Here is a 17,267-nt window from a genome sequence, read left to right on the forward strand (position 1 = left end):
AACCTGGGGATCATGTTGCGTAGAGTCTCGTTCGGCTTGATGATATCTGTCGATTCTCAAGTGTGCTCGGCTTTGTTGACGAGGTTTTGGCGTGAGGGTTATGGATGCAACCTATATAAATGCTTTGACCTCACTGTTCAGTCAGTACCATCCTAGCTCTCTATACCAGTGTGCCCAGTATACCGACGTAGATTGGCCGAAATGGATTCCGACGCCGACTCGATGAAGCCGTCCATGATGAGCATCTTGGAGACGAGAATCCAGATGACTCGATCGAGATGACCGACCCGGAAAAGACTGTGTGGCTAATTGCCTGTACGGTGTCCATGGGGGATTCCTGTTCGGTTAGTATCCACACCGATATGCCATGGAGCTCAACCTAACCAACTGTAGGCTACGATACTGGCGTCATCTCCGCTGTACTGGTCAACTGGAACAGACCTAGGCAAAACCCTATCCTCTAGCCAGCAAGAGTTGATCACTTCCATCACCTCCGGAGGCGCGCTGATCGGGGCGATTCCTGCCCTGATGCTGGGCGCCGCAATGCCACGGTGCCCCGAGACTCCTCGTCAATTAATCTCGCATAGCCGGGTGAAGAGGCACGGAAAGTGGCCACCGATCAGCAGGTAGATGCAAAAGCCCGGTTGATGCAGCATTCCATCGAAGAAGCGGCGGTGTCTGTCGCAGAGAGGAGCCTGTGGTGGCAGATGAAACAGCTCTTCACAGTATGAGAGAACCTGCGGGCTCTCGTCACTGCCAGCATGGTCATGGCCAGTACGTACCCTCGTATCTCTCACCTCCACAGCGCTAATGGGACTGCAGTATCCCAGCTAGGCGGTTTCAACACCCTCATGTACTATTCGGCCACGCTCTTCGCGATGGTGGGCTTCAACAAACCCGCCGCAGTGTCGATGGTGGTCGGCGCGACGAATTTCCTGTTCGGATTCGCCAACTTTGCATTGGTAGACGCGTGGTCCTCCTGATTACCGTCCTCGGAATGGCAAGTCCCTCTCTCTAGTGGTCGCCGCCATAGCCTTCCACTGGATCCCCGTCAACCACGATCTCACCGTCGTACAAACGCAACACATGAGCTGGGCAAGCATCCTCCTCCTCGTGACCATCATCATCTCGTCGACGTTTCTGTCCATGATGAAGGCCATGACGCCGAGCGGGGCCAGACGCTCGTGGATCATGGATCCCATTGACGGGACGGCAGCCTTCATCCAGGGCCAGCAGTATGCCGTCTCCGTGGCGCTCGTCGAGGGCGGCGAGCAGAAGGTGGGCGTGGTGGGGTATCCGAATCTTGCGTTCCGCAGTGCGCGGGTCGGTGAGGATGACGTCGACAGGGAGGGTGACGGCATGATGCTCGCTGCTGTCAAGGGCCATGGCGCCTGGACGCGGCGATTGACACGTTCGCGTCTTGAGCCGGCAGAACCGCTCTGGCCGGCTCGCTCGGCGGGAGACGGCGCGCTTCGCCTTGCGGACAGTCTGGCGAGCCCGTTCATCGCGGTGAAGAAGCATCTCGCTGTGCGAGATGGGTTAGGGATCGCGGAGGAAACGGTGACGGATCTCTGGTCCATGCAGGTCAAGTACGCTGCGCTTGCCATTGGGGCTTGCGATGTGATGATTTGGATCCCGAAGGAGAGGGATTTCCATCCTTATGTCTGGGACCACGCTGGTGGGATGCTGGTGTATGAGGAGTCGGGGGGCAAGATTACGGATCTGCGAGGGAAAGCGTTTGATTTTGGCATGGGGAGGCAGCTCAGCGAGAATGTGGGTTTGGTAGCGGCGCCCCCAGAGATTCATGCCAGGGTGTTGGAGCTTGCTCGTCAGGTTTTTGATGATGAGAGTATATAGTCACTGACATCCGCAAGCTCAATCCCGGAGAATAGTGCAATAGAACCACCTCGGTGTCAGTGTCAATCGATAGTATATGAAGCGCGAAGTCCTAATAAACTTACATATAAGCACGTCTATCTCACATCTATGCATCTGGTCAACGTGCAGTGTATCAAGTTGATTCCAAGCCATATCCCTGTCCGATGTACAGTACTCTGCCGCTATACGGACTGCATGCCTCCTTGTTCTGTTCATATCCAAGGTTGATCACAAGCTCAAGAACAGGTACATCTGCTGTATACACTCTACATTTACAGTACTCGACGTCGACGCCGGCATCAAAATAAGGTTGACTACATCGCTTTGCATAAAGGCATAAGGACTTGTGCAGCATCAGTGTACGGTGCACAAGTTGAGCTGAGATACAGGGAAATGGAGTACAATGAGAGGGATACTATCAGCCTTCGAGATCGAAACTCAGCAGTTCGGCTATGGAAAAGACGGTGAGGACAAGGTTGCGGTCAATGGACTGTTGATAGTAGTGGCTGGCTGGGTTGGATGAGCAAGGAAAAGATTTACATTCCTGCGGTGGTGATCTGGGCATGATGCTGATGTCTTGAAGTCTTCGTTCTGTATGCAGATACACGTGTATACCTGGGTGATTCATGCACTGCCGAGTCATGCAGAGGATCGAGGTAGCACATACTGCCTAATGGCGCAGTAAGTACATATTGGGCTGTGCTGTACACAGTACTCTAAGGTAGTACAGATGTATACAGAAAAACACGGCTACGTCATGCACTGTGTGCAATATTTCTTGACAGATGATGGATCATTTCAGCGATGATTATCACTTTGGCTACTGTAAGTCTGTAAGTGTATGAGACAAAGTAGATCATGCTTGTCATATCTTGAGCATGAACAGACCGACTGGTGACCGCCGCGCCTTCAGAACCTCTGCATTGGAGATCACGAGTATCAACTTTGTCATGTGCAGCACTCCGTAGTGAATATCCCATTTGATATCTCCAACTCCCGCAAGCGAGCCACTCCGGAGTCAGCGAACACCTCAACAGTCGACAAAGGACCAAAGCCAAGGCAATCAAAAATGATGATCTGGCAAGCGGGGATGGACGTGGATCGGTTCAACATCATCTATCACGGAGTACATCCACCCTGGTCCCTCAACACTCGCATATGCACCAACGGGTCGTTGCAGCTGAAACCTGGATCCCGCCATTTGCCATAGCGATTTTTGCCAGAATCAGATAGCTAAGAATGGCCAGACCTGGCAGACCCTGCTCCACTGGGGTAATTACTGTACTATGTCCGGTACTAGGGAGCAGGGTAAGAATCATTCCCTTTCCAGCCAGCGCCACGCCATCAAGCAAGGGGGATGGCGAGGGCGAAGGGGGTATCGGCGGTCAGGCCATGAATCGATCATTGATTGATTATTTGGCTACCATAGTTTCTGACTCGGTAATACTAATGATACAATCATTTCTGGATGATACCTGACGGACTTGACCGTTGTTGTGACCAGGTGCCAAGTGGTGATTCTTGACCAGTTGGCGGACGTGAGTAGTCTCGGGCCCGATTCAAGATCAGTTGTTCTTTTCCTTGATTCAGCTAGTCCCCTCATTGCCAGTATTTTATTATTAGACCTTCTCCTCTACCCAGTGACATACACATCCTGGATAAGAGAGGCTCACGGTTCGCTGCATCACGGGTGACCCGTGTCCCCTCGTCGACTACGTGGTCGCTCCCACAGCCAGTCGATCCGCCTCTGACGCCCCTCAAACATGTGCAGGGCCAGGATGAGCGATCTGTTCCACCAATGGCTGTGGTTCATTTTTCGTCACCTTGCCCCTCTATTCTCGTTGAGTAGATAGTACCGTAGATACTAAGAGCCTGGCCACACTCCGGATAACGCTCATCTGGATGAGGACGATCTGAGGAAGTCCCTCCGAGTCCAAGGAGGTCCGTGATGACTGCGATTGTATGTTCAACTCTACCTTCAGGGATTGGCGCAATGTCATCGACAGTATGCTCACACACCCTGGTCATTTGTCGATGGCTTGTTGCACAGATATTCTACGTTCTCCGTGCGGACCTAGGGATTTGGATTTGTCCAAGTCTCAAAGTCAAGACGGAACAGGGATTCTGCTTTGTGTGGTTACACGCCAGAGATCATCCTAGCGATTGATCCTGGCAGGGATGGAAGATGTCGGATCTTATTTCATTAACTCAATACATTACAAGGGTACAGCACGAAAGGAGAGGACTCGTTGAATGAAGATAACGGACCCTAGGAATATATGTGTCGCCTGACAAGTGAGATCCTTCTGTCCTAGACCCTATTGACCACCAAAGCTATTCTCTGCATCCTGCAAAAAGGCAGCTACGGGATGCAATGTAAGGTTAATTACCTGCAATGCACATCATGTATAATCACCAGTTACTATCCTAATCCCGTGGCCCTCGATGCTTAGCAGTCAGCACTTCCTGTAGGACTAGGCTGTAGACTGTAGCAGCAAGCGCCAGGAGCTGAAGGCTAAAGCTGGAGCTGATACTCCGCACAGTCAGACCGTTGGCGCTGATAATCTAACCCCCATGCATCATCAACCTATCAAGACAGCGGATCACTTCGGAGCAATATCTACGGACTATCGCGCGCGCCACCAGGATCAGCAAGACAGGAGCCTTGTAGATCATTGGTTCCTCGGCGTTTCGTTTCGGTCAGGGGCGGAGAATATGACATGGACATGGACATGGCTGACTCGAGCATGGCGAGAGATCACCAGGGTAGGTGAAATCGGCCCTGTCGATGGTCAAATGTCCAGCGGAGATATTCTCGGAGTGCTTGCATGGGTGCATCCCTGTGACTGCTGGTGGAGGTTACACCTTCGTTCTCGCGAAGATTGAAAAACTCGAGGCGATGCGATCACCTCGGAACTTGCCATGAGGCACATAGGCTGGGTATTCCATCCAGGCCGGATTCTAGAAGGCACAGAGTGGCACAGCATACAAAGGTTGCACATGTCGAGTTTCAAGATGCTGATTGCTGACTGTATCTGTACGGAGACGGAGGACTTGTTGACAATCTTTGTCCTGTGGATTAGACTCTGCTGGCAGCTGTGATTGGCGAGGGAAATTCCGATACTGCAAGTAGGACGGTATGAACCTATCCATAGCAGGGGTACCTAGTGCCTATGTCTCCGTAACATCCCTGCCATGTCACACCGGTCACGAACGATATCAGTCCGGTGTAACGTGGAGGGGTTCTATTCGTGTATGACTGCCAGAGTCTATGAGAGACTAAAGGAAGGACAGAGCACCGAGGAAACAGTACCCGAAGTTACTCTCTAGATACATACAAGTTGCAAAAGTAGAGCCGATTCCTTTCTGCACTGTACCTGCTTCATGCGGATACGGAGTGCAGTAGACCACGGGGTATAGGAGTAATCCTGGGTAAATTCCTGCAGGATGCAGATTGCAGAGTCAAGAACTGCTGTCCTGTCCTTGGCTGCGAGCTAAACCGAAACGTCGCTTCTAGGCCCAGGCCGAGAAAGATAGTTGGTTTCGCTAGCTTCGCTGCGTTCGTTCTTGGTCTTGGATACGGAGCAGTAAGATAGGTTACGTGCGGATGTTGGAGTGCATGGCAGCTGCAAGGTACAGCCGTCGCTACTGTGAGTACTCGGAGCAGTCTGATTTAGTCGATTTCCTTCCCCGTTGCTTAAATTAGTGGCATTGATGGCCATTATGCTTGGTGATCAATAGACAGCGTGAGCCTGATTGATATCATGATTGGCCCGATAGTAATCTGGCTAAGGCCTACATACAATAACTCCTGACTCATGAGTAGTGATGCTCGAGAGGACAGATTGAGCTGCGCCGATTTAACCCGCTCGTTGCCTACGGAGTACGGAGAGATAATAAAGAAACCAGGAACTGAGACCAGTCAATCAAACCATAAAGAAAGCCCCACATTTTCCAGGCCATGGTCATGAAGAACCAGTCCAACAAACTTTTGATTGGCTAATCACCATCCTCCAGAGCCACCAAGTTAGGCCTGCAATTTGCAGGGTTGCAAGCATTGGCCTTGACTGATTGCCAGTGCATTTGCGGATTCCGTCCTAGCGCAATGACCAGCGGCAACTCGGCAGATGACTGGATGACATTGGTCCTTAGGCCTTGACACCTGGCACCAAGACTACCTAGAGCCAAGACTAGACTCTCGACTAAAGCCCTGGCCGTCTAAAGATCCAGGCGGTTGAGGCTGGCTTTCATCCATGGTTGTGCTGCGGAACCTAAAGCATCCAGCTAGTTTGGCTAATGAGTTAGCGAGCGGGGTCAGAATTGACTGCTTTTGTTCAAAAGACTCCGCAGGCGCCTATGCTCGATCCGATCAGTAGATGGGAACCTGTGATTGGACCTGTCCCTACTCATCTCCAATGTTTCATGGAGCAGTTGACCCCAGCAAATGGATCATACGATGATGAGCTTACAAAGCTCAAACGACCTTAGAGACTTGGAGTATGGACTAGGAATAGGAGCTACAGCACCCCACACGGATCTGCTGTATGTACTGCGGCTGCGGGAGTCGGGCCGTCGGTAACAGTCCGCAGCATGTCTGCCATGACCACAGTAGATCTTCATCACAATGATTCATCGATCAATTTGCCATGTTGAAGGCAATCTAGAGTCTGTCAATAGTATCGCTTAGGGAGGTTGTAGTCCACAATGGGTTGACCCAGAGGCAGAAACCTGCAAGGTAGACTTAAGCACATGGCGTCAACCATGAGCATATAAAGTCGAACAAGATTTATGCACATACATTCGACATGCATCGAACTGGCACAATTCCTTGCACCGAGTGCATAAGCATTACTAGATGCTATGCCTTAATCTCAAGGCAAGCAGAAACGTGGAGAATGGAGAATGGACTTGGACTGATTCCGTTCAAGTTGGCCTACGAAGGACTGCTCTTCTGTGCCCAAGAGGATCGTCCGCGGATTCCTTTTTCCAAGTTTCCTCTAGCCTCTTCAGGCGCTACATAGCTCGGTACTATGCTTTTCCTTTCCCTGCTCATTATTTAGGCTCATATATAGTCTGTACACCGCTATGCGGTGGTTGTGTGTGAGTGGCCGCCAGAGTCGATAAGGAAAGATGCCAGAATGTTGGGCGAGTGGTTGATTCTGTCGTGCAGCGAGTTCGAGAAGAGAACAGTGAGTCTGGCATACCTTCATATCACTGTGTCAGATAGCTCGAATGAACGGATTGAGTAATATGAGTCTGACTAGTAGAGTGGGGTGACTCAGAGCACGTCGCAGAACTGTGGTGGGGTCAGCGTCTCGGAGTGGAGTCTGAGCTGGAGCCTGGAGGATCAATCATGATAAATATCAGACTGGTCAGTACCTACGGTAGTACCCGTACGTGTGCCGTACTAGCCTAGTCGTATTATTACTAGCTCATTGGTAGCCCCGTAGCCCCGCCTCACGCAAGGGGTCGAGAGTTGATCCAAGAAGACTCGTCTTGGCCTATCAATCTTCCTTTTTCTCCTGTCAGCCGAGCATGGGACAGCTGAAATGATAGGACCTGTCCAACTGACATTGCTTGACGTCCACCATAAGTATATCTTAAAAAGCGGTGAGGCCTTGAGTGATGCTTCACTGCTTACCGCAATATCGCCCTTGCGCTTGTCGAAGATAGAGAAATTTTCATTGTATGGGGATAACTTCCTCGGAGTATTGGGTCGACGAGAATGGATCTGAGCTTCTTAGTCCGGTAGGTTGATATGATGATAGAGAACCGGTCAATGTGGGGAAGAGCCTGGGCTTCTTAGCATTTAGTGCTCTAGACACTCTATTGCAACAGGATGGTAGACACAGAGAGGTCAAATGATGTGAAACTCGATACTCCGGAGTATTGACTTGACTCTTTTGACCGTCAATCGAATTGGGATTTTACTACCCCTAGGCAACAATACCTACCATGGAGTATTGGCATAGATCACATCATCCTATTGGAGAATACTTTCTGATAGAGGATCTTGACTCTTGGCAGATATTGATAGTCTCCGTAAAGGGTTGGTTAACTTGGTTAGACACAATCATCACGCGGAGGATTACTACGAGCACTTAATTTGGTAAGAGTCAGGATACTTAATTAAGTACGTACAACACAATAAAGGGAAAAGTTGATTGAGACTCCGGCCTGGATCGTGGACATGTCACGGGGTTGGGCTGCTCCCTTGACCGACTTTGTAGGTTTTGATACATCAGCATTCTGGAAGACATCCAAGACTCCATGTCAGACGCGGTATCCATAGAAGCTTCCAATGAGGGAACTAGTTGATTCATGCGTCAATTCTCACTCGACTATTGCTGGAAATTTGATATCATCCGACTCATCATCATTATGTTGAAAGTCAAGATTTACTACGGAATTTCATACACCAGTACTTACCTAAACAGTACTCTGTAGGTAATTGATGATGATCAGTCTTGACACGGGCCTCTCTTCGGCGCTCATATCTGCTGTTGATAGATTCTCCCATGATAGCATGAGAAATATGGACTTGGATCGACTGTTCCTCGCGCGCCACCGCCGACTTTCGTGGTGCTTTCTCGACCAGTGGTTCCATCCCTGCCATCTGCACCGATCCCTGTCATCTCGCTCATCCTGGCTGGTTTCTTCTTCTCTTGCGGCTTTTTGTGTGACATGGTCCTTCCTCACTTGCTGACATTTCCCCCCCTTTTGAAAGAAGACTTACTTAATTGCCTCATGTTTGATACATTTACTGAATTAGCATTGACTACTCCATACAGTGAGTGTACTCTTCCACAGAATAATGGAGAGTGGAGAATGGGTCTGGAATGTTGGGCGATTCGGATTTGACCACCACTCCCAACTTCAACGCTAATGACCAGCTTGCTTTAGATACTTTGTCAGCAATCACAATCCAATTGTCTTGACTAAGTGGTGATCGAGCTGTCTTGCTTTCAAACCCCTCCCTTCCTTCTTCCATTCTTTCTTTCTTTAGGTTTGTATCTGGCGGGCCCGCAGTCCGCACCATAACGCCCACCAGATCGTCCCGAAGCCTTAATCCATTGATACATACAGTCGCCCACACCAATAGATACATATCTACTAGTGGACCGGCTAGCAGGGTTGGGGATGACGCCATGGCCAATGGGTTCCTCTACCCCCGAGGCGGATCCACTTGGTCGGAAGCTACTCATCGTTGGCGCCCTCTAGTCCGCTCGTGGAGCCCCTTGTAAACAGCTCGTATTGACATCCGGCATTCCATGAAATGGTGATTTACAAGTGTCAAAGCGATACTTGTCGCTCGGAAAAAAAAACCAATCCGATGTCTTCGGTGTTTTGCGGGTGTCATTATCATAAACCTAGTCGAGAGGCGACGGGAGCAGTAACGTACTGGTAGAAGGGCAATGATTGCTACCTACCTGTTCGACGTATCCGAGGTTCGTGGATCGTTGGATCTGTACCAAACGCTTCTCGCTTCTCTACATGACAGTAGTTTGGTGCTATCTTTCTATGATCCACCGCCCGTTTAGACTTGCGGAAATCTTGCAGCTGTCTTATTTGCATTTCGCTATCGAGTATCGATATGATCGTACAGTAGTTACGGAGGACTAGTTGCAACTTGCAACTTGTCTAATCTTTCGTGCGTTGACTATCGAGTTTAGCTCAACCTGACAGCATACATAACTTGGCGCGAGGACTGGCTTGCCGACTGCTTGCCTCAAGCTTTCATCTCGATCAGCGCTGCGCATTGCAGTCATCACAGTTGCATGGTTCTTTATCTCTGCTACTGGTATCCCTCTCAATTGACGGATTACTGGATTCGGTCGGTTGATTTCCTGGTTCGCGTTGTTGAGACAACCTCTTGATAACCATGGTTCATCTGGCTGATTGAAGTCATGGAATTTCTGTTAGTCAATTATAAACTCGAGTTGAAAACAAAGGTATTCTGCAATTGGGAGAGGTACAACTGGTACAAGGAATATGGCTTTAATGTTTTGTCAACAATCCTTAAGTCACTCAAACACTCTCGTCAATTTGTCAGAAGGTCTTGTCATTTGTCGATCCTGAATGAAGAAAAGAAAATCAAAAAGATACATAAAAATAAAAGGAAAAGGAATAATTTCGCTCAGCATTTAGATTGGGCCACGGATCGTCCGCCTAAAACGATCCAGCATCATCCTAGCAGTGCAGGACGATCGAATTACTTACAGTAACACGATCGATCCCAACACTTTGCTCTGGAGATAGCCTGTGCAGTATTCGTCTCGAAGTTGCAAGTTGCAACCCTCCCGTCAGTAATTATCTGTAATTTGATGGGATCAAGAGGAATATGGGGCCAAACTACTTGTACAATTTGATATTATTCTCTTTTCGTAGCTTACTGACCCTAGGTCCGCAAATACGTACAATAGATAATCCCTGAGCTTTATGGAACAGAGGTAATGACATGGTGTTTTACTATAATAATTATCCACGCTTCAACAGCTCATTCCTCTTGAATCCAAGAAGTGATCCTGGAGCTGATTTGCAGTGCGTGAGTTGTTTTTAACCATTGCCCGACCCTGCAGAAACAGACGTTGTTCATTTCCTTGAACCATCATCATCACCGTCATCAGCAGCTCTTCCATAATCCAACTATTCAAGCTCTTGAAACAGGTATTTCAGTCCTTTTCCTTTTCCCCCCCTCTCATTATTATTATTCTTGGTTACTCTATTTTCCTGCACAACCTGACTGTCATTTAATTCCTGCCACCTGCTGTTCTGTGCTGTACCAAATTTATCCTTCCTCTCTCGGACCAATCGCTGTGGCCGAGTCCGCAAGACAGCGCTTCAGCAAAGATCATCGTCCTCTTTAACCCAAACGGTGGTTCCTTTCCGGAGACCTGTTTAGCTTATCCGGTCGGCGGTGGTCCTTGCTTCGTGGCGGTTCTGCGAGCGAGGATCGTTCTCTCTCTCTGTGGTTGTATCTCTCTGTATGTCTGTCTGAGCTTGACACCCAGCATTGGGCTTCAGGTTCATTCTAGACTCTGAATCCTGCCACAGTGAGGGAAGAATCAAGCCTAGGTACCTTACAAGTACCAACAGGAGCAGAAGAAGCAGCAGATCCCGTCCACACGGTGTATCTCTCCGCCCTTCTGCCAAAAAAGACGCACGGTCTTCTACCCAGAAAATCCCACTGCCACTTTCTCCATCGTTTACTGCTTAGCCGATCCACATCTTTTTTATTTTTATTTTTTTTTTTATTTCATTCTTTTTTTATTTTTATTTTTTTTTTTCTCCTTCCTGGTATTTGCTATTATTATTATCCCATTTTCCTTTTCGTGCTAAATTATTGTCATTATATCATGATTTCTTCTTTTAAATTCTTATCTTTCTTATTATTACACTTAATCTTCGTACCCTGTCTACAGTAACTCCTTGACAATTTCTTTTTTGTCCTTTTGATTTATTGGATTTTTCTGATTTATTATTGTCCAAGAACCAGGACTGCTACTAAGCAGTAGTTTGTTGACGGACCGTCGAGCGATCCACAAGTGCCCGCCCTGTCTCTGCTCTGCTTCTCCAGCACCGAAGGAATAAGGATCCATACCCGGTCGGGGGAGGGCTTAGATAAACGAAGGAAAGCGACGCAGAAATCCATCAGCAGAGAGGGTAAGAGAGAAACATTTTGCAACACCCAAGTTGCCTTGCAGCTACTCTTACATTCCCGCGCAGCAGCAGTTTTATCCAGCCCACTGTCTATCGATAGAACATCGTCTCGTCATTACACGTGTTGTTGGTATGTTGACATTTCTGTTCCTGCTACTCTACTGCTATTGCCTACTATTTTCCATTATATTTGCGTTCATTGATTGTGTTGTTGCCGATCTCCTACCTTGCTGTGTTTACTACATGTTCTGCTGGAGACTTGAGTTCGCTTCTCAGTCACCCTTCTTTCGATCGAAAGATACATACAACCAGTCTCCGCCATAGCTTGGTGGGTGAACGGGTATCCAAAGATAGACTGAAGGTTCCCGTGCCTGCTGGCTTGCCTTATCCCCCTGGAACCCTTCTTTCGATATTCGAAGGCTGTCATTGTCTATGTCTATTGCACGCCCGGAATAACCTTCTTCGTCCTGGTCTCCTTGTCTGAGATTGATCCACCCTTTCTTTGTTCCCTCCATTTTACCTCACAGCTGCTTCCTCCTCCGACCTCTTCCCTCTTCCCTCCCAAACCTCTTTTGGCTAGAAGACCACCAGCCTCCCACTAAAACGCGGAAGCCCAGCGGCTGCCCCCCCCTCTCTTCGCCCTTTTTCCCCTCCCAACCCAAGTTTACACAATCGTCGCTACCAACCTTCCCCTCCCTCGGCCCATCCATTGATTCAGGATTGATGATTTTCGTTCCATGGATGAGAGCTTACCTCTGATCTAAGTTTCCCTGCCCAGCTCTCTGCCGTACATGCATGCATACAATATTACCCTAGGACATTGCAGCTCCCAAGGCAAGACAAGGGAATAATCTAAATCAGAGGGAAAAAGAGAGAAAAGTCGGTACCCATAGCCCTACAATCACCATTCCTTTTTCTTTCCTAACCAACCCTTTCCTTCTCTTCCACTTTCCGCACTCCAACCGACCTGTCTCACAAATCAATCCTGTCCTGGGCCAGCTGCTGCAGAGCTCTATTAGGCTTAGCCTGAGAGGTCCAGTCTTGTCCTGCGTTTGCTGTACTACCAGTACCTACCAGTACCAGTACCAGTACCAGTCTACACCAATCTCTCAATCTCCAATTCTCCATTCTCCATTCTACCAGGACTGGGACTATTACTCCCCCTCCCCCCCCCCAGCCTCCACTTTTCCGTACATGATCTCCCTGTCTGCCTGACCTCTTCCTCTGGTCCTTGGTCCTATGTCCATGTCCATGTCCATGTCCTATGCAAATGCAAATGCAAATGCACTCAATCATTCTTTGCCTCCCACCGCCTTCGAGCCTCGTCTTCCATTTCTGGTTTGATCTCCCCAATCTGGACCCTCTGAGAGTTTGATCTTCGATTTTTTCTCTTTTCTCCTTCTATTTGCCGCCGAACTAGAAGGTTTTCTCTTTTTTTCCTTATTTTTGCTTTTTCTCTTTTTTTTATTTGTTTTTATTTTTATGATCCTGCACCAGTCTCCCTTTGCCGCGTCGTCACCGTACCATCCCTTCCGTTTGTTGGATGGCTCTTATACATACCTACAGGATCCCGCCTTGATCTTCTCAACTCAACCACTCTGCTTCCATCCTTCCATGCTTCATGTTTCCTTTTTCTGCATGACCCTGTTAATGACCTGAACGCTTTGCTTACTCTGCTTCTGCGATTATCTTTAGACTGCTCTGACTCCACTGTCGATCCGTCGAGCGGTGTCTGACCTGCAACGAGCTATCACCATCTTCCCACCTGATAGACACCAGTTACATTCGACTCGGCACACAACATTGGGGGTTTTTGAGAAGCAGTGTTTCGACGTTCGATGCTGGAACTTCGCGTCGCCCCTCACATCCCTATCTTCCTTACGATTTGAACGAGACCCATGATTCCCTGCTTCTGATCTGGTTGAGCGAGTTTTGTTGACCAATCTGCGATCCCTTTCTCGTCTCGCTTTCCATGCTATCTTGTTCGTGACGACCAAAAACTACACACCTTCTGTCGAAGAAAAGTTTAGTGGATGTAGATTTCTGTCAGTACACCCTGCATAGCGATTTCCTCTGTCCAGCGACGAGTCTTGAAACATTTCACGGTTACGACTTTCGACGACCTTCCACGATTTGATCATTGCATTACCTGCACCGCTTCCTGAAGCAACTCAGTTTTGAACTTCACAAGTCCTTCTCGTGAGAATTGGCTTTTTCATTTGTTTCTTACGAAAACGACGGACTTCTGGACGCGGACATCGAATCTCATATCCGTGACCTCTACAAAAAGAACAAAAAGAAAAGAACGGCAATATACAGGTACGAATTATATCTCACATACGGTACGCCGGACGCCCATAGTTCGACGTTCCCAGTGCTCCTTTGCTACTACACTTTCAAACCGTTACCCGTCAAACCGAAAAGCTGGAGCTACCGTCGATCTCCCAGGTCCACACAAGAGGTCCTGTTGATATCCCTTGGTACAACCACCACGCCGCGGAACGACCTCTGTTGTCTGGTGACAAACTTCCGGCACTCAGTCTTCCCACGGCCTCGCAGCCGATCGTCTCGGGCCAGTCCTACAGGGCGAGCTACGAAGAGTCGGCTCCAGGTTCGACCAGCTCAAGCGCTCGGACAAGCCTATCGTCCGGGACCGCACCGACTGTCAGCGAGGCCAGGACTCCGCCGCCGTCTGTTGATCTTGTAGCTGGTGGCCCCGGCCGTCTCTCCCTGGAATCGTCCGCCCCGCAGGATTACACCGTTGCTCAGCACCCGGTGAGCGACAGCTATTACCCGAATCCTACCCCCCTGGGCAGCATGAACCAAACGCAATCCTACATGGATGTGCACTCGTCGCATCTCTCATCCACGCAGCCGTACGCTTCTCAAGCGGCGACGGCAGGAGCGATGGCCCACTATCCGCAATATCACCAGCAACCGCCTGTCCTGCAGCCAGCCTCGACCTATGGTCCTGCCAGCTCTTACTCGCAATATGCCTATCCTGGCGGTGTTGCCTCGACCCAGCCCGCGCCACCCCCGCCAACGACATCGATGAGCAGCCAGGTGCCTGCTCAATTGCTGCCTTTGCCTGGTAAGTTACATTGAGTCTTGTATCCATGCTTGTGTGTACTAACTTTGCCTTAGCAGTCAACAGCCACACAGTGACAACGCCGGGCTATGGCAACACCACGGGAACACCGATGCAAGGGTTTGTCTATGATACCTCTGGGCAGTTGGCGCCCCCAGGTGCCAAGCCGCGAGTCACTGCCACCTTGTGGGAAGACGAAGGGAGCCTCTGTTATCAGGTAGAAGCTAAGGGCGTCTGTGTTGCCCGTCGAGAGGGTAAGCATTTCTGAACCGTCACGGACGGAAGAACAGAGTTATTAACAACGAATAGACAACCACATGATCAACGGTACCAAGCTGCTCAACGTAGCTGGTATGACTAGAGGTCGTCGGGACGGGATCCTCAAAAGCGAGAAGGTCCGCCATGTTGTCAAGATTGGCCCTATGCACCTAAAGGGAGTGTGGTATGTGCTTATTAAGTCGTGATGAGGCTTCATGGCTAAATCGAATGCAGGATCCCCTTCGAGCGCGCTCTGGAGTTTGCCAACAAGGAAAAGATCACCGATCTGCTCTACCCCTTGTTCGTGCACAATATCGGTGGTTTGCTGTACCATCCGACAAACCAGACTCGGACGAATATGGTCGTGCAGGAATCGCAACAACGGCGACTGGAGGGCCCACCATCTGCGCGAACTCCCCAAGCCTCTCAGCCGCCCGCTCTGCACCACCATCACTCCATGCAGAACCCCATTCCTTCGCAAATGCCTCAGCCCCCTACGATGTCCTCGCAGCCTGGTGCTCGTCCCACCCTCGACCGGGCACATACGTTTCCCACTCCGCCCGCCAGCGCCTCGAGTCTCATGGGCATTTCCAACCAGAGCAGCTCGTATGACTGGAATAACCAAGGCATGAACTCTGGCGTACCGAACACTCAGCCATTGTCAATCGATACCACGTTGAGCAACGCACGGTCGATGCCCACGACCCCAGCGACGACTCCTCCCGGCAACAACAACCTGCAAGGCATGCAATCGTACCAGAGCCAATCCGGGTATGACAGTTCGAAACCATACTATTCAACTGCTCCTTCTTCCCACCCACACTACGCTCCACAGCATCACCTGTCACAGTATGGCCAGACGATGCCACCTCATTCTTACATCAAGAACGAGATGGCGCCACCGGCGGGACGGGCCCCGGGCGGACAGTCGGAGACGGAAACTTCTGATGTCAAGCCGGTGGACCGGTACTCCCAGAGCAATGGACACATTGCTCCCGGGGCGGGCGAGTCTGGCCCCGAGCACGAGTCTGATTACGTGCACCATGACAATGCGGGCTACGGCGCCGCTCGGAGTTCCTACACCTATACCACTAACCCTTCGGTCGGTAGTCTGACGGGCGAGCATTCGCAACTGACAACAGACATCACCGGCTCCCCGCAGCAGAACGGGTCTGGACGTATGACCCCACGGACAAGTGGTGGGCCTCCTCCGCAATGGGCGTCGGGCTACGCGTCTCCTCCTCGACCGATCGCTGCCAGTAGTCTCTATAACATTGTCAGCGACACCCGCGGGACATCAGCCAATGGAACCGGCTCGGACAACTACACTGTGACTTCCAACTCGGCACCAACATACTCCACCATGGGTGGATCGTTGGGGTCCAGCAAGCGGGGACGGGAAGACGACGACCTGGATCGCATGGGCCGGCCGGACAGCCAGGGAGAGTACGAAAGCAAGCGCCGACGGACCATCACCGAAGCCACAGTTGGCGGACCGGTTGGCGGAGTGCCGCTGGGACTACAGCCGATGAAAGCCGGAGGTGCCATGCCTCGTCGTCGATGATCCGTGGCTCGACGTTTCAAATATGCGATAGACTTGCGCGGACCACTCGGGTGGTTCGGCTTCCGACTTTGCATTCGTTGTCTGGTTGTTCATGTTCAAGAAGGTTAGAAAGGGGACGGACCCCTCGTTCCATCGGCGCGTGGAATGAAAGTCTGTACGGTCTTCAGTAGACCTTGTCCTTGCGTTTGGTTTTTTTCTTCCTTTTTCTTCGATGTTGCGAGTTTTCCTGGGTCCTTGTTAGGATGCCTTGGTTCTGGGTCATTAATGGTTGCAGCGTCGGCCGCCGACGGCCTCTGCATTGATTTCATTCTCCGGATGATCAGCGTTATGGTGCCTTTGGGTCATATTGTGGAATGTGCGGTTGTTTTCTGAAAGGATATACTGCGTATTTTGACGACCATGATGACACGAATTTCCTTTGACGAGTCTTCTTTCTCTTATACTGAGGTTCACTCTCCATTCATCTACATGTAGGGATCTCAGGTCCTGGGCAAAATTGATAGGGTTTATTGCAGTAGCAGCAGTAGCAGTTTTAGTAATGGCCAAGATGGCATCCTATAAGGTCTGCATATGATCTGTGTGTGAACTATTTGTGGAGCTGGCTCTAGATACAGGGTCCTAGGGTAGTCATGTGACACATCCCTTCTTATCTAGAGCTACGCACTAACCCAAAGCAGCAAAACATCAACATCCGAACCAAGGTTCCCTGCCATCATCTGACTTGTTTTTCAACCCTTTACCTCCATCGTACAATCATTATTATTGACACCTACCTACATATACGGAGTACACCCACCCAGGAACATGCCACCCCACCAC

The 17,267-nt window shown here is 50.0% G+C and overlaps 1 protein-coding gene across 1 annotated transcript; it reads left to right on the plus strand.

The window, feature by feature from the left end:
- Nucleotides 1-278: 278 nt before the first annotated feature.
- On the plus strand, nucleotides 279-16,448 carry CDV56_109634 (uncharacterized protein; the record flags this gene model as incomplete). The annotated part of the gene is made up of 8 exons (XM_026763253.1): nucleotides 279-344; nucleotides 394-626; nucleotides 761-917; nucleotides 967-1,773; nucleotides 13,900-14,629; nucleotides 14,686-14,880; nucleotides 14,936-15,068; nucleotides 15,119-16,448. The coding sequence occupies 8 exons, from the start codon at nucleotides 279-281 to the stop codon at nucleotides 16,446-16,448; spliced, it is 3,651 nt and encodes a 1,216-aa protein (XP_026618798.1).
- Nucleotides 16,449-17,267: the final 819 nt, after the last annotated feature.

Source organism: Aspergillus thermomutatus, assembly GCF_002237265.1.
Source record: "Aspergillus thermomutatus strain HMR AF 39 chromosome Unknown NODE_4, whole genome shotgun sequence".
Classification (NCBI taxonomy): Eukaryota; Fungi; Ascomycota; class Eurotiomycetes; order Eurotiales; family Aspergillaceae; genus Aspergillus; species Aspergillus thermomutatus.